Below are 18,275 nucleotides of genomic sequence, written 5' to 3' on the forward strand. Positions count from 1 at the left end.
TGTCTCAGAGGTCTACAGCCAATAGACCTTTCCTATTCAGGCGGCAAGGTCTGCCCCACTAGTTACTGTTGCTATGCTTTGGAGCACGCTAATAAAATGTCCACTGAACAGCACATACCTGATTCTCTCACGGATTCCTGACAATATTGCTGTATGTTATTTGCCAAATGCCACTATTTTGTCTAAGACAGCACTACAGAAAGGCCTGAACTATTTTACACAGGATATATCCTTGAGATTTGGATTTCGGACAGAGCAGGTGACAACATACGAGTTGATGCTACTGTACAGTAGGTGTTGGTGATATATGTGGAAGGCACAAACGCCTCACAAACTCCAGATTGAAATTCATCAGGACAAAATCGTGGAGTCTAACTGTGTAAAGCAGGGTGAGGTGAGGTGATGCTATATCCGCAAAAAAATTTCAATGGACTCTGAGATGTGCCTCTTGGGTAACCTCTCAAACTCTAACTTTAAGCATAGTTGTGCCATCAAGCTTACAGGAATCCTACTGGCCATTGCCAAAAAAATGTATTGCAACAAAGTGGAAGTCAGACCTTCCACTGCCAGTTGGAATGTGGCTCTCAGAAGTGAACAGCTACTGTATATTCCTATTAAAGTGAGAGTCTGTCTCTCAGTATTGTTGTTTTTTATTTTCTACCGTCTTAAAGGCAATAGTTGAAACTGTACTGTGTACTTTTACTGTCTGATCATTTATTTTTAGAATGTCTATATTATACTACAGTATGTCCATTTTTGTAATGTAGCTGTGTGTATGTTTGTCTACTAATTAAAAACCCAAATAAAATTTTGTTCAAAATAAAATTAAAATAAAACAATAAGAAAAAAAGGTCAATATACTGTACACTACTAGAAGTAGCCCACATTACTTTGGCGTGTTTCTGTGATTTGTTTCCCACTTGCTTACTGTTCTGGGTCATTACTGCTAAAAGGTTTAGCTGGAACCTTGGCAGCGACAGCAACCGTACAGCCAGTGGACGGATCTTTAACACCCCATCTTTTCCAGCTACAAGCTGTAAGTAGAGAGGTGGAGGGGCTATAGGATGGATTATCACGGTCATGTTTATAAAAGGTAATAGCCTGCAATAATAGCCTTTTCTGGTCAAGATCAATTGCTGTTGAGGGCTTATTGTCGTTGTGTGTGAGGGAGTGCACAGCTGATAATGCAAACAAAATGTCATATACAGTATACAGTATATACATATATTATATGTATATACTGCATATCAATACTGTAATACACCTTCAAGTTCTTGATGTATAAATATATATGTTCAACGTTAATTTACTTTAATTTTTAATCAACTTTAATTTTAGCTTTTACATGTTGTTTTGGTATGCATAATCCTAATGATGTAGGATAATGCATACCGAATCAAACCATTTATCATTTATATATGTGGCATTTACAGTATATGACCTGTGGCATAAGCTGTAACATAAGCTACATATTAAACTACACACACACATACACACGCACGCACGCACGCATACACACACACACACACACAAACACACACACACACACACACACACACAGAGACAAACATTTTTGTCCTTGCATTTCTATGGTTAACTGGATTCTATGGTTCCCCTCAGGCTTTGGTTACAGTTTAACCCCATACAAACATTGTATGGAGCCTATGGAAGGAGTGTCAAACGACCTCTGCCCACAGAGGTATACTGTAGCTGCACAGAGATCAAGGCCTACGGTCTGTCACAATAGGCTACAACTGATAGGCAGTGTTTGACTGAACACTACAAGCTCAGTCCGAAATGGACTCTGTGTCTGCAAAAACATTCAATGTGTTACAAGCATATTATTCTCCTTCCAGGCAGTAACTTTTAGAGCAGGAAAATGTGTTAATAACATCAAAGCAGAGCAGCTCTTCTCTGTCATTTCCAGAGATACATTACATTACATTACAGTCATTTAGCAGACGCCAATCCAAAGACTTACAATAATTGCATTTAACGTAACATAATTGCATACCACCCAAATAGTGGTAAGAAACTGTATTCTTTCAGCTCCTGTGGTATAAAAAAGCACTTGAACAAGTGGGGGGTTGGGGGGTGGAGGGTGGAGAGGGACGGGGTGGGGGGAGAAATGATTGGAAGGAGGGATAATTTTAGGAGATCAATCAATCAATCAATCAAAGCTTTATTTGTATAGCGCATTTCATACCCAGAGGCAACACAATGCGCTTTACAGAGAACAAGGGAGGTGGGCATACGACCCACCCCTACATATTCCAGAGGGAAGCAAAAAAACAGTAATCACCCGGGGGCCAGATAAGTGAGCTGTAAAAATTCTTCCCTGACCCCTCTCAACAAGGCGATCGAGCAAGCTCCAGGAGTATGATTGTCTACCGGCTAAGAACATTTATAAAGCAATACATTACATTAAATTACATTTCAGAGCAAGAGAGGCTAAAAAAGCATCATAGGAGAGAGGGCATCCTATGGACATGCTACGACATCCACAGCAGACACAGGGGTGTCTATCGGACTCCGGGAGGTCTGCTGGTGACAGTGGGGCATCCCCCCAGGAGATGATTCTAATTGACCTCTGTGATAATGAGTCATTGTACACAGAATGGCAGGATAATGCCCATCACGCAATTAGCTAAAATCATGCCCCCCCCCCCCCCTCCTCTCCTCTTCTCTTCTCCTCCTCTCATTAGGCTCTGGTGAAGGGCTCAGTAAGGAGGCATCCTTACTTCACACCTCTCTAATGAGTCACAGCAAATACAGTCTGAGAGATTTCCTGCCTTTCTAAATCATGGAATACAGTTTAACTAAATCAGAAGAATAGGGCTTATGTGAGATTATTACAGCTGTCTTACCTTCTCCTAAGCACCTAACTCTGAGACCCAGCAACACAGGGTGAGGACCTATTAAATGTAAGACAAGTGCGGGCTGCCCATGTCTTCATGGGGGGATGTTTCTCTGTCGTTTCCTTGGCCAGAGATAGAGGTCAAGGCCAGTCCCTGAGTTCCCCGGGCGTTTCTTCATACTAGACCTCCCGGGGTGTGTCACCCATTAGCTGTGGCTGCTAATCTATTCATCATACCTCTCTATGGCCTCATCACAGCACCCGTCTTTCTCTCTCTCCCTTCCCCGTGATTTATCTTTCTCTCTCTCTCTCTCTCTCTCTCTCTCTCTCTCTCTCTCTCTCTCCCTCTTCTCTCTCAGACTCTAACACTCTCTCTCTCCTTCTGTCTCTCCTTCCACTTCTCTCAGTCCTTCCTCTAGGACTTCTGGTCTGAAGGCCTGGCTTTGCCAGAAGACATTAACGCCATAGCACAGTGGAGGAGGATCTACGACCAGGGGAGCGGAAGACTAAATAAACGATCACGTAGGAGATGAGGGTGGCTATAAATATGGGGGGGTCTCCCCAGGCTCCTCGGGTGTCTCCTGGAGGAACGATGGATGTGGGGAGAATCCCATTGACCTCCATTTCAACCAGCCCCCTGCCTCTGGGCCCAGTCTTAAAGAGGGTGTGTTGGGGTGGTGCACCTGTGTGCATGTGTGTGTGTGTGTGTGTGTGTCTGTGTGTGTGTTGTGGGGGTGGGGGGGTACAGTGTTAAGGAAATAGGTCGTTATTGAGCCATCTATTAAATCTTGATGGATTCAATTACTGGCTGAGCCATTTATTTAGATGGTTGACACACGTTTAACTCCACAGCTATATGACTGAAACTGGGAGGGCCTGAAGATCTTGCCTTTTGAGGAAACTTTTGTTCCATTTCAAATCACAGAGGAGCTATGATGGAAGTGGTCATTGTTTGAAAGCTAGTCGGGTGTTGGTATAGTTTATAGCCGTTGCAACATTATTTTTTATCAAAATTTTTTCTCTCTCTCTCTTGAAAATGTACGAAACAAGGGAAATAGGGAGTAATGCTGCCCCCCAAATCAATTTATTCAGAGGTCAGTATTCACACACAAAAAAGTCTTTACAGGTAAGTATTCACACTGCCTTCAAATCATGGATATGAAATCACACGTTTAACCCCAGCCAGCCCCCTGCACTGATCCTCAAACAGCCTGACTCTCTCACTAGCATTAGCAGTCCCTCCGCCTCCCCCTGCGCTCCCCTGCTCTGACCACACAAGGACACGAACCAAACAAATTATAGACAAACAAAGGTTGCTGTTTGAATTACTGCTACGCAGGACCGGGGCGGCCAGGCTCACTGAGTCCCCTCTCATTTTGTTTGGCCACTCGTTATTCAAGATGGAAAAACAGTAGCGTGGCCTTGTGCTTCTATTAGACTGTCTGACAGTACATCTGGATACTGAGGAGAAAACACTCTACAATAGCCTACCTGAAGAAAATACATTGCCTGAAGAAAATACAGTACCCAAAGAAACTACAGTGCCGGATGAAAGTTATGAAAGTTAACAGTGGACAGTGTATATTTGTATATTTTGTTACCGTGCTTTGATTTGGCTGTGTATTCCTTTTTTATTTACATCTAAAATTGGGGGACTATACTGTATGTAGGCCTACAGGACATGCTGTGACTTCTGAACAGTTCAACCAATATGGATGACGAATACCCTCAAATGACAGCTGACAGTCTGCACTCGAACCCCATGGCATAATTTCAAATTCAGCGTGGAGGAGTACAAAGCAAAAATAATAAATCAATTTGTTACTGCCCAAATACTTTGAAGTTCAAGGCATGCAGAGGAGAATCTGGACAGAGCCTCACTGCTAGCCTGTTCCCTTTGTTCAGTGAGACAAACAGGAGTGTGTCTGCAGGTGTCTGCCCTGCAATCCTCAGTAACAATCCTGAGCTCCTCTCCACAAGGACTTCCTGCCCACAGACCTGCCCCCCCCACAAACAGGCTCCGCCCAGTCCATTATGGGACGCTTCTGAGCGTAACAGATGTGCCCTCTGAACCCTCAGTGCTAATACTGCAGACCTGGACAAACACGCCGCAGGACCTCTTTAACCATGGCCAGGACCCCCAACTAATTGCTTTCTGTCTGGGATGTTAGCTAGTGACACCGCTCCTTCCGATCATCCTTAAGTCAGTCAGGCAGTCAGTCAGTCAGTCAGTCAGTCAATCCTTCCTTCCTTCCTTCCTTCCTTCCTTCCTTCCTTCCTTCCTTCCTTCCTTCCTTCCTTCCTTCCTTCCTTCCTTCCTTCCTTCCTTCCTTCCTTCCTTCCTTCCTTCCTTCCTTCCTTCCTTCCTTCCTTCCTTCCTTCCTTCCTTCCTTCCTCCCTCCCTCCCTCCCTTCCTTCCTTCCTTCCCAATAGGACTGGTAGTTTTTGCATAATCCTGCTAACAAATAAACCAATAAACCAATAAATAAACCAATAAAAACATTACTTCTTGCCCTGCACTTTCACTGGGGCGGAGGGAATGAAAATGGCTGAAAAGAGAAATCAATGACCCCTTTCTTGCTTCCATTCATGTGGTTTGACCACCCTCACAGAGCAGAGAAAGAGAAATCAAACAGAGGAGATATCTTTTGATCCAGTGTGAGCTTATATGCAGCCAAATCCATCTCACTGTGCGGGTCAGAACTATTCTGACATGAGGCACTGAGAGGGGCAGCCCAGTCTCCAGTCTCGATCCGCTCTAGCGCTTCAGCAGGGGTATGAGATGGCCCAGTATGCTGAATACAGTAAGTCTGGCAAATACAGACACATCTCCAAATAAGCACTCATCCATGAAATGAAGCACTGTCTTTTTTCTTATCCAGCAGATATTGAAACTCCACTCAATCATCTGACCCTTGCCTCTGGGTATGAAATGCGCTATACAAATAAAGCTTTGATTGATTGATTGATACCCACAATTCTCATCTACGTTCTCCCAGTAAACCTCCAATAACACGAGCGCTACCACCTAGTAATAAACGTCCACTGCTCTGTTCACATCACAGTCGGGGGCACACTGCAAAATGTCAGAGAGACGGACTTCCAATACTGTAAAAACAAAGAGTTTCACACAGAACCGCCAGCTATGTCTGAGAGAGAGTCGGCCATGGGAAGATTCATGTCTGACTTCTTCAGCTTCTGACCATCGATCCCTCCAGCACTGGTATTATGGTAAAGAGATCAGGGCTTGGCTTAGCAGGGCGCACATAACACACTATCTATAACCACCCTTGCAAATGCATTCCTTCCTACTCTCACATTTCATTGAGAAAGAGGGTAAAATATTTAGAGGGAGAGAGAGAGAGAGAGAGAGAGAGAGAGAGAGAGAGGCTAGGTAATCAGGCTAGGTAAATATATTCACACACGCACGAGCGCACACACACACACACACACACGCACACACACACACACACACACACACACACACACACACACAAAAGTTAGTGTGTTGGCAGACAGGCAGCTGGTTGGTCCCGAGTGCCCACCTGGTGCCAGCCTACCTGTAGTGATCTCATTGGCCTGTTCAGACCCAGACGATTCCTTAATCTTCTGAGGCTGGGTGCCCTCTCTCTCAGGTCCCTGGTTCTGGCCTGGGGGGCACGGTGGGAGTACACATGTTAGAGTAGAGTAGAATAGAATAATAAAATAAAGACATTCATTCAAAAATAAAAATCCAGTGAATTCCCAGCTGTGAGCGTACCTGTATACCTCCCCTGAAGCGCTCTGCTCCTCTGGTTCCCACTCAGGGCCGTCACACTGACTGTGTATTCCTTCATGGGATCAAAGCCTGTTATTACCACCTTATTCTCCCCCCGCGGAACACGCACATCATTCTGCTCCCCACCTGGGAGAGGACAGGACAGGAGAGGAGAGGAGAGGAGAGGAGAGGAGAGGAGAGGAGAGGAGAGGAGAGAAGAGAAGAGAAGAGAAGAGAAGAGAAGAGAAGAGAAGAGAAGAGAAGAGAAGAGAAGAGAAGAGAAGAGAAGAGAAGAGAAGAGAAGAGGAGAGGGCAGGAGAGGAGAGGAGAGGGCAGGAGAGGAGAGGAGAGGAGAGGAGAGGAGAGGAGAGGAGAGGAGAGGAGAGGAGAGGAGAGGAGAGGAGAGGAGAGGAGAGGAGAGGAGAGGAGAGGAGAGGAGAGGAGAGGAGAGGAGAGGAGAGGAGAGGAGAGGAAGGGTGAGAAGAGAAGAGAAGAGAAGAGAAGAGAAGAGAAGAGAAGAGAAGAGAAGAGAAGAGAAGAGAAGAGAAGAGAAGAGAAGAGAAGAGAAGAGAAGAGAAGAGGAGAAGAGGAGAGGAGAGAAGGAGAGGGCAGGAAAGGAGAGGAAGGGAGAGGAGAGGAGGAGAGGAAGGGTGAGAAGAGAAGAGAAGAGAAGAGAAGAGAAGAGAAGAGAAGAGAAGAGAAGAGAAGAGAAGAGAAGAGAAGAGAAGAGGAAGGGAGAGGAGAAGAGGAGAGAAGGAGAGGGCAGGAAAGGAGAGGAAGGGAGAGGAGAGGAGAGGAGAGGAAGGGAGAGGTTAAGGGAGGAAGGGGGAGGAGAGGAGAGGAGAAGAGAAGAGAAGAGAAGAGAAGAGAAGAGAAGAGAAGAGAAGAGAAGAGAAGAGAAGAGAAGAGAAGAGAAGAGAAGAGAAGAGAAGAGAAGAGAAGAGAAGAGAAGAGAAGAGAAGAGAAGAGAAGAGGAAGGGAGAGGATAGGTTAAGGGAGGAGGGGAGAGGATAGGAGAGGAAGGGAGAGGAGAGATTAAGGGAAGAGGGGAGAGGATAGGAGAGGAAGGGAGAGGTTAGGGGAGGAGGGGAGAGGATAGGAGAGGAAGGGAGAGGTTAGGAGAGGAGATGCAATCAGCATTCACCACCACACTTCACCATTACCATTAACAAAGTAATCACAGACTTATTCTCCATTCAAGCACAGGGAGTTTCAATGTCAAGAGGCACGGTGAGAAGCAGTGCACTATCGGGGGTTAATCCTGCCTGGTGTGTGTGTGTGTGTGCATGTGTGTGCATGTGTGTGTATATCAGCATTGTCTCTAATGTTCAGGGAAAACTAAAGGTCCTCCACTACCCTTCATCTGGTTCCTACTAATGACAGGAATGATTGTTTGGACAAAAGAACATTGCTCTCCTCCGCTCCTCTCCCCTCTCTTCCCCAGTGCTCTACCCTCCTCTCATCTCCTCTCCCCTTCCCTCCTCTCTCCACCTCTCCCCTCCTCTCATCTCCTCTCCCCTTCCCTCCTCTCTCCACCTCTCCCCTCCCCTCCTCTCATCTCCTCTCCCTTTCCCTGTGTGTGTGTGTGTGTGTGTGTGTGGGGAGGGGTACTTTCAAGCGTGTGTGTTTATGTGTGTGTGTGTGTGTGTGTGTGCGTGTGTGTGGGTGGCGGAGGTACTTTTAAGTGTGTTTGTCTGCGTGTGGGCGTGGGGAGGTATTTCAAGCGTGTGCTTGTGTGTGGGTGCGGGTGTGTATGTGTGTGTGGGGGGGGGGGGTATATACAGCACAGTGTACTGTACGACTGATCTGGGTGGTCAACCCAGAGATCAGTTGAACAACCGAGGGGGCAGTCGGCAGGCTGTTATCAGTCACGGAGGGTGAACCTAGCGAGTCAAACCGGTGAGTGAGACCGTCCTCCTCTGGCTGGCCGTGGCTCGGCCTGCACTGCGCTTGTTTGTGCCGCGCTGCTGCAGAGGGCTCAGGGCAGCAGCGCAGCTGTGGACTCGCTCCAGCTCAGCTGAGATCTGATAGGTAAACAGCATACCGCCTCTCCGTTATCAGAAGTCTGCTACAGGATGACTAGGCGAGTCACGGCCCGGCAGCGGAGGAGGTTTATCGATTTCCCGAGGAGCCAGGTAATCCACCACCAACGCACGCGGACTCTGGTAAACGGTGAGCTAGTGGGTGAGGAGTGTCACTGGGAGATGTGCTGAACAGCAAACTGATTTTGAAGCCGGTGTGGATCCTGTTATGTGTGAAGGGTAATCAGCACTGGTTCCTCGTCCAGAGACGTCACGGTACCAGGGTAGATAGGACGCTAATGACCTTCTTTTACTGATCGTTCATTTAGGCTGTCCTAACACTGAATATGATCTGCTGCTACAGTAGTCATCCAAGCGCAAAATGGAGGGGCAGGTAACAACAGAACACATTTAACACTGTTGAGACAAAATCAAGATGATTGATTTGAATTCTCTGATCTCTCAGAGCGGTATGGGACTAGAGCCCATATGGCCCCGTCTGTTCTGGGGGAACTGCCCCCTCTCTTGTGGGGTGAGTTTGTACTATTCAGAGTGACACATGCACATCCATAAACCAAAAAAGGGCAGGTGCCGAGCCGAAACAAGAGATATCAAAATGAAAAAGAGCAGTCTCGCACACTGCTGGGCTCCATGGTTAAGGCATTTATTGTACCTGAATCAAAAACGTGTGACGTTTCGAGCAAATGAAGAGCTTTTTGTTTCAGGTACAATAAATGCCTTAACCATGGAGCCCAGCAGTGTGCGAGACTGCTCTTTTTCATTTTGAGTTTGTACTATTCCCATCAGTGTGCAGACACAAACTTCAGAGCTTTAACAACGAATAGGTCCAAACATTCTGCTGCCATCAGCCTTCTAATAAGCTCTAGTGGTTACGTACCATTTTTTGGTGGCTTTTCATTGTTTTTTGCGTATTTGTATTGTGATCTGGCCATTCGTACTTTTTACTACACATGCTATAAACCACTCTACTCTATTCTCTGACCTGGCTCTGTGAAAACATGGAAATGTAACAGATTTGATTCAATGACTGAGCACATGTGATGAGAAACCCTGTCTAAACCTAAAGATTCCCAGGCCTAATGGTTTTAAGATTGTTTCAGCAATGGACAAAGCCAATCTGACAGTTTGGCAGCAGGCGAGGTAATCACTGCTAACAAAAGCCCTATCAGTTGGGCTACACCTGTGGAGGCAATATCTGGGTCCGGATCCCTTTTTCCTTCTAGATCATTGTCAGGCTTTGAATGCAGACACTGACCTTCCCCAAGTTAGACAGGGAGAATTATTCACCTTGAAAACTATCTCTGGTTCCAGCTGTGTGGTGATAGCACTGTAGACGATGTTTCTTCACAATCAGATCACTTACTTTTTCATTACATCAGTTCCTGAGGGGAAGCTCCATATTACACCTTTTACAGGGTCCTACACAAAACACTATCTCTATGGTTATATGGTTCTTATATTTAGAACCCCAAAAGGTTCTCTGTCTAACCTGAAAATGCTTCTATCTGGAAACATTTTTCAGAAGACTCTACAAGGACACATGGTTCTACATAGCACCCCTTTTTCTAAGAATGTATAGATCAATATGCATCTCACCTGGTTCACTGTTGTACACAACTCTGTAGCTGTCAAAATCTCCCTTTGGCTCCTTCCAGGAGACATGTAATTTGTTTGTGCCCATCTCTTTAAAGCGTATTCTCCGAGGAGTTGGGACTGAAATAAAAACATCATATTGTTAACACCAAGTCACTCGGTTAAAGCTGGAAAATTAAATTATGAAAATGTCAAAACCAATCCACATGTTTAGTGTTTTAGTACAGCAGCTATGAGACATGCAATAAGCCGTGTTAGTGATGCAAACACGCTCACACACGAAACCAAGCCCATATGACCAGGCCACAAACACAACACAGAACCCAGAGGAACAGACCAAGAAGGTACCACTGCCATCAGTCACGTTTGCTTGCTCAATCGGCCACGTTCTATGCCATGTGTCACTGCAAAAGGAGTCTCTAAGCCAATGAGATCACCTGCAAATCATCCGCAGTCAGCAGGTGATCTCGGATCTTAAAACTAGGCAATGTTTGATGTATAAAGTTAAGTTTCATGGAGAATCAATCTATGGTATGACCAGCGTGAGACTTTCCCTGCAGTCACGGTGGAAACTGTGGGCTGTGCTGTGCCGCAGGCTGTCCCCTGAATTATAGAATAATGAAAAGAGCCAGTTTGATATCTATGCCTTCTGGTGTGATCGTGTAGTTCACAGAAGTGGCTACTGAGAAGAGAATGTGACTGGCTGACGTTTCCTCCACCACAGTCAGAGCGTAGAACCGTCTCCACTTCTGTCACCCCTGTCACCCCTGTCACCGCCCCACCCAAAACTGAGATCTACGTTGCTTTAACAGACAGACAAACACACCACTGCACTCCCCCACTGAAACCGCTCGTGTCGTGCTGAGGGTTTTTGAAAAACCAGCCACACAAACAAACAAACACAAACGTTTGTTTGTCTACCGACCAGCAAGGAGAGGAATGAGCGCCAATCATGACCTTTACATGTCTACGCTCCTGGAAGATGACAAATGCTCAGATCACCAAATCAGTGAGTCCATCTTATCAGCCGAGTAGCCTACAGACATGTAAGGATAGGCTATGTACTACTGTGCAAAGAAGGTACCACAAGAAGGTACCACAAGAGCTGCAGTGGGATTGTAGTGAAGAGGTTTTGGGACAGAGGAAGAGGTGTAGTAGGAGACACAGTGCTCACAAACCTGATTTGTATTCTGCGGGTTGATTTTCTGTGTTGAGAAAGGATGCCCTTTCTCGAGAGGATATCAAATTGAGTCTACAACTTGAACATGTATACGCCTGTGAGCTTTTATTAGACCAGGTGCCAAGCTGAATTGCGCTTTATGAAGTGGCATGCCTAAATCTAGCCTACTTAAGATTTGCACGTTGAAACGATAATTCCGCTGCGGAGCCCCTTCTGGGTTTCAGCAGCTTCTCGTGTGAAGTGCTTCCCCGGTTTCAAAGTCAGATTGATTGCATATGAACTGAGTCGACGGAGGGGCACTAATAACTGTGGGAGTGACCCCCGCTCTGTGCTAAATTACGCCTAGTTTGGCAACGTCCTGAGCAGCGGGTCGAACGCGCAGGGGCATCGGTGCGAGGCGAGAGCGTCCGTGCGACACCAGCCATATTATGAATAATGAAACAGAACACTTCAGGTCCATTCGCTCTCGTGGATCGGGGAATTCTGATTAGGACGCAGAGCCGGAAGGAAAGTAATCTGTGATATCCCACTCCACCAAAGGCATGTCATTAAATGGTGGAATGGGATATCACAGATTAGCCTGCTGCTGTCGACGGGGAGGGATTATTCTCCTTCACAGCAACGTTAATCATCCGGTCCGTGTGGACCGCACTCCCCTTCAGGATTCAGAGACGCCCAAGTGACTTCCGCGAAGGCTCAGACTGGAGGGTTATGCCATCACAGAGGATTTAGGGTGACACGCGATGACTTGTTGTGTTACTGCGGAGACAGGAACAAGAGCGAGGTTTTGTGTGTGTCTGTGTGTGTGTGTGTGTGTTGCTAGTGCTGCTATCTACTCATTAGAGGAACGCTCCACAACTCAGCCAGTCTTTGATGTGGTTTATCTGCGAGCTGTGTGTGAGGACACTCCCGTCAGGGTGATGTTGGCAGTTAAATGCTAAATCCACAGTCTTTTATCATCCCTCTTTGGCTGGCGTACCTGACTGAGATCCTCAGTGCGTTAGAACCTTTATCTTTTAGCAACATGGGAACCCCTGGAGAGAGCTTTTTAAAAAAGTAGGCCTGTGCTTGATCATGGTACAATACATGCTGTAGAGCTGAGGAGCAGGAGTGGTTCATTCAGGAGGATTTGGAGTTAAACATGAAATGTGAAATAGATGTGTGTACAGTCAATTTGGTAGGCTACTTACTAATTCTACAGGATTTTAAGGGCTGAAGACCAGTGGTTCATATAGAAAAGTATCTGGTTCTAATGTAGGCCTCTAAAATACTTCAGTGCACTAGCGCGCCTGTGTTTACCACCACTTCATATTTGTTACATCATATTTGTCGAGATGACATTCGAACTCTCACTGTGCCTCAAACACTCTATGAGTATCTCTTGTCGACACTAATTCAGCTATCTCTACTGGAACGCACAAACTCTCTCTCACACACACGCACACACACACACACAGACACACACACACCCTCTTTAAATTAGCCTCCACAACGTAATAATATGCTGAGGTCTGTTATAGAGATGGCATTGACCTGCCCAGGCAGCTAATCAATAGTGAATCATGACGCCTAACGACACTGTCATAATCAGCTGCACGGAGGCGCCTATCAGCACATCACAGCACAAATGGAGGATTAAGATGGACCGTCACATTATGCTGTGAGCAATCTGGAACCATATGTACAGTAGTATTCCATACCAGAGATGATGAGGAATAGAAAAATGCTGACCTTAGGACAGGACTTATAATATCACTCAATGTCTATAGAGTTAATATGAAAATGCTCCACAGAACTGAATGTCAGAACTGAACAGTTTGGTATTTACCACTTAGACCACGTTGTGTTTGACCAAAGCACAGAGATGTTTGGAATGGAGGGGGTGCATGAGGGTGGGTCCAGATACAAACATCCTCCAAAGAGAAGATCCTGTAATCCTTGGACTTAAAACCAGATGCTTTTAAAGGGACAGTCCACTCCCCCCCCCAAAAAGGTTTGCCAGGTATTTTTTTGAGGACTAAACCATATTAGGAAATTAGACAGTCCCATGTCTTTCTCGCTTATCTGGGACCCGATTCAGGATTGGATCACTTAAGCATGTGCTTACTAAGTAAATTAAGTTTAAACAAAAGATAAGAGGCAAAGGTTGCTCGTATTCAGACCTCTGAGGTGCCTGATTCTGAAATTGGGCGGTAGCCTACATATGAAAAAATCTCCCTTTAATCGCAAAACCAGCAAAACAGCTCATACTCTCAATTAATTTGAAAGTTCTTTGATTAGCATGAATGTCATCACTTACTGTATACGCAATGTGATTGTGACAATTTTGTAACAGTCAGATCAGATCAATATCAAGATAACAGTCTTTGGTTTGGACCTGGGCCAGATGCGTAAATGTAGAGTGGACTGCTTCTTTAAATGGCTTAGACCTCCCCATCCCTCCCACGCCCAGGCCTGGAAGGAATGTAAGCTATATTAGCACCCTAACACTCAGACACAAACACGCACACAAACACACACAGGCATGCACACACGCATGCACACATGCACACACGCACACACACATACACACACACACTCACACACACACACACACAAATGGGACAATTAAATGTTAAAAGCTCCCTGAAGACTAATCAAATGAGCCTGTTCAGATAGTACTCAAATGTTTTCTCTCTCCCTCTCTGCACCAGACCCAGACCCTGACCCAGACCTAGACTCAACACAACCCAGGAACCAGACCCCGACCCAGACCTAGACCCAACACAACCCAGAAACCAGACCCAGATCTAGACTCAACCCAACCCAAAAACCAGACCCAGATCCCAACCCAGATCCCAACCCGGACCTAGACCCAGCCCAACCCAGACCTAGACCCAGCCCAACCCAGAAACCAGGCCCAGACCCCGACCCAGACCTAGACCCAACCCAGAAACCAGACCCTGACCCAGACTTAGACCCAACCCAAAAATCAGACTCAGACCCAGACCCAGACCTAGACCTAACTAGAGATGTAATGGTATGAAAATTTCATATCACGATTATAGTGACCAAAATTATCACCGTTATCAGTATTATCGCAGTATTATAAAATGTGCAGAAAATTCCCCAAAACTACTGATGCACACACTGAAATAATTTCACCAAGTTTTGTATTGAAAACAACAAATTAAAAAGTGATCAGCACTATGCACGTTTTGTTTGCATAAATATTAAAATAATGCATCTTGAAGACTAATTTTGGTTGATGCAGAATTTACTGTGAGTTTTTCAAAGCACATAAATCAAACACGGTTTTAATGATCATTTTATCACGATAAATGTAATCAAATTTTATTGCGATTTATCATTATACCGGTTATTGTTCCATCCCTAGACCCAACCCAAACCAGGACCAGACTCAGACATACCGCAGACCCAGATCTAGACCCAACCCAGACCCAGAACCAGACCTAGACCACCACCGTGGGCATCTCTGCTCAGCCCCAGGTAAAGGCTGTAATCATCTTGAGGAGATCAAGCTGATGGATATTAACAGTCTGATCACAGCAGACATCAAATGTACTTCTGTGATATCCTGTTTATCAAGCTGTTTGCTGTTATTAAATGTGAAGAATGACGTCATAGCGTAGAGAAAGTATTAGAAACACACACTTCCTGAAGAGTAACTGGTTATGAAACAGAGACATGCTAGTGGGGGTAAGACTGTCCATTGACATGGCGACGAAATGATGGTGGACCAAACCTGCACATCTAAAGAGGATGGGGGGGGGGGGGGGGGGGGGATCAAGGGTGGCAGGAACTTACCTTGACCCTGGGCGGGAGCGGGGAAATGCGAAGCCAACACCAGGACAAGCAGGGGAGCCCACATCCTTATCTGTCCTTGAACCAGCATCCTCACGACTGTGCTGTTCCCTCTATATCTACAGGAGAGATAAAGAAACAGGTAAAGTTAGACAGATAGACCCAGAGATGGAGAGGGAGAAAGAGAGGGGTAGAGAGAGAGGAGGGGGGGGGGAGAGAGAGAGAGAGAGAGTGATAGAGAGTTTTAACAATTCAACAATTAACAATTCACTGGCTTTATTGTATGAAAGTTCGGAGAACAATTTTGCCAAAGCATCAAAGTAATATATACATACACACACACACACACACACACACACACAAGTTAGAACTCCACAAAGGGCCAGTGTGACAGTGTTGGAGAGGCTGTGAGGCTTCTTGGTCCAGATCCAGCTCCACCTCTCCACATCCTACCCTTCACCACTAGAGGTGCCACATGCTAAACTGACCTATAAGACTAGACAGACCCATTCCTCCTGCCAACTTCTCCCCACTCCTACGCACTCTGAATGGGACAGGATGAGAGAAGTCCCCACCCCAGCCCTGGGAACAGTAGAGGACTTTGTTAACTTGTGATGGACAGGCTCCCGAGAACATTTCCTAAGTGCCATTGTTGACAATGAGCCCAAGCAGACCTCCTCTCCTCACTGCCAGTCATCATTACAGAGGAGAATAGACAGGCTGGTTGTAACAGCAGCAGGACTGCAATGGGGGAATAATTCTGCCAATAGTCTTTAAGGCAATGCTGACACGCTGACATAACTGGCTTTGAGCAATAATGAGGATGGTGTTAACTCACTTGGGTTATTTTTCAAACTGGGAATAGTTTGCAATATATTTATTCATTCGTTTTCTCAGACATTCAGTCAGTCAGTCATTCTCAAATAATGAATGACTGCATTTAATGACTGCATTTAATCAACATCGAAACACTACTGGAATTGGGCTAGTCATTTGCATGGTTTGCATCTAAAATGAATAAAATAAATATGGACAAGTCCTGGACCTGGAGTCCTCTGAAAATACTCTCTCAGAAATGCAGAGGCGGCAGAGTAGACTACTGTTTATAGCCTCAGAACGTGCTCATCATAAAATGTAGGCTATATAAGCTTTTCCAATGCAAGTCAAGTAATAAAAATAATAATCTAGTAAAAAACGAATGAGTGAATGAATGAATGAATGAATGAATGAATGAATGAATGAATGAATAAGAAAATAATAAAGAATTGTATAATAATCTATAGCCTACTACGCAGCTATATTTCCTTACGCGAAATATCCTGCTAAAACTTCAAAAGGTACTGGTTATTGAAGTTCAGTGGACGCCACATAAGACAATGGAGTCGGCTAAGTGACACACATTGCTTTGAGGCATCCCAGACAGACACAATTAAAAGAAGCACGTACAAAAAATGAAATAAAACAATTTGAAGTGATTTAAGCATATGTAGCCTATAATGTGAAATAAGATGTAGGCTAACATTTAAAACGCAAAAATGCAACTAATAATGAATGTAGCTATTAGGCCTACATATTTTGAACTAGCCTATAACTAAATATTTTCAACCTTGAAAAGGTTTTTAACTTGGGCTTCCGACATAAAACTTTAGCTAAAGCCTACTCATGGAGCAACAGTGCTTCCTATTCGTTGAAATATAAATAGTCTATCTTGGAGGTAGCCTACAGTAGACCTAATAGGCTTAAATAAATCCAGTTCCATGGCCTAATTGATTTTATCCCATCAATATAGCCTAATGAAAGTCATTCCATCAATATTCCGTCCGTCACCTGCGCAAACCTATTTGAATGTGTTTCACAGAATTAAATCAAATGAATGAAAGGCAATCACCCATAGCCTACATACCTCACAAGTCATCAATCCAATGTCGTCCCTTTTCCCGCGGCGGATCCTCTCAATACCCCAGAGCGTGACTGCCTCGTCCCTCTCCGGTCCCAGTCCCGTCAGTCCAGACTGGAGCTTGTGGTGGGTGTTTCTTTATTCACCCATCCCTCCAGCTATGCCACCCCTCTCCTCCTCATTCCATCCCACGAACGGAAGAAAGGAAAAAATATATAGCCTACCACCACCAATTCCTGCAGCACACAAGGACCGCGGACTGGAGGGTTCAGTTCTACTGCTCTCGGGCACTTTTCTTTTACTCGTTCAGAACTTATCATATATTGTAACGTAATCTGTTGATTTACACGCAGAAGTGTGCCTTTTGTTCAATCTCACACTAGCGTTGGTCGGATACAAACAAGGCAGAGCTGCAGGTTAACGGATGAAAGTTCTCTTTATCAGCGCGAGCAGGTGCTTTGTCAAATTCTGATGCGCGCGCTCTGGTGCTTGGAGGATGTTAGCGCGTGAATGACCGCGATGTTGCACTTTGATGAACAGAGGTAGCAAGCACGGTTACCGATAAATGCCGTGCTGCTGGTCATAAACTATATTCTTGACAACCCAGAACTAAATAATTCATTCTTAACAATTCAACATTGAATGTATTGATTGATTCAACTTGAAAGGGAAGAGTTAAGACATTTCTTGACTTGCCTCCGGGGTTGAGGAATTTAAGACTTGGGAACCAGAGGATGAGGCATACCATGCAGGCGATATGCACCAGGTGTACCTTACCTGCCCCCGCCCTGCCCCCCCCCCCCCCTGCCCCCCCCCCCCCACACACACACACACATAGGTCTACACACCAAGTGTCCAAAGTCCAAACACTGTAATCAGTTATGCTGGTGCTCATCCTCCCCCAGTCTATAGCCCCCATCTGCCTCCCCCTTCCTTCCCAGCCCTGCAGTGTGAAAGAAACCAGATGGGACAACAGTCCACATGGCGCTTGGCACCTCATCTGTCTGTCTATGACGGGCTGCACAGAATTAATGGATAGCTACAGTAAATACTGCATGAATCGTCTGAGAGAACTCAGATCTATGATTCAGATGATGAGTCTTTGGAATGTTTGTAAGAGGTAATGCTACTAGGCTTGGTATTTG

At 45.4% G+C, this 18,275-nt stretch overlaps 1 protein-coding gene across 1 annotated transcript in view; it reads right to left on the reverse strand.

The window, feature by feature from the left end:
* Positions 1 to 15,324, reverse strand: part of col14a1a (collagen, type XIV, alpha 1a) — a gene marked incomplete at both ends in the record, with an annotated part of 81,384 nt that extends 66,060 nt beyond the window's left edge. The window contains 4 exons of the mRNA XM_084444521.1: positions 6,418 to 6,507; positions 6,618 to 6,761; positions 10,253 to 10,369; positions 15,237 to 15,324. Of these exons, the coding sequence (XP_084300647.1) occupies positions 6,418 to 6,507; positions 6,618 to 6,761; positions 10,253 to 10,369; positions 15,237 to 15,324 (439 nt within the window). The remainder of the gene's footprint in view (positions 1 to 6,417; positions 6,508 to 6,617; positions 6,762 to 10,252; positions 10,370 to 15,236) is intronic.
* Positions 15,325 to 18,275: the final 2,951 nt, after the last annotated feature.

This window comes from Borostomias antarcticus (assembly GCF_949987555.1).
Source record: "Borostomias antarcticus genome assembly, chromosome: 10".
NCBI classification, from domain to species: Eukaryota; Metazoa; Chordata; class Actinopteri; order Stomiiformes; family Stomiidae; genus Borostomias; species Borostomias antarcticus.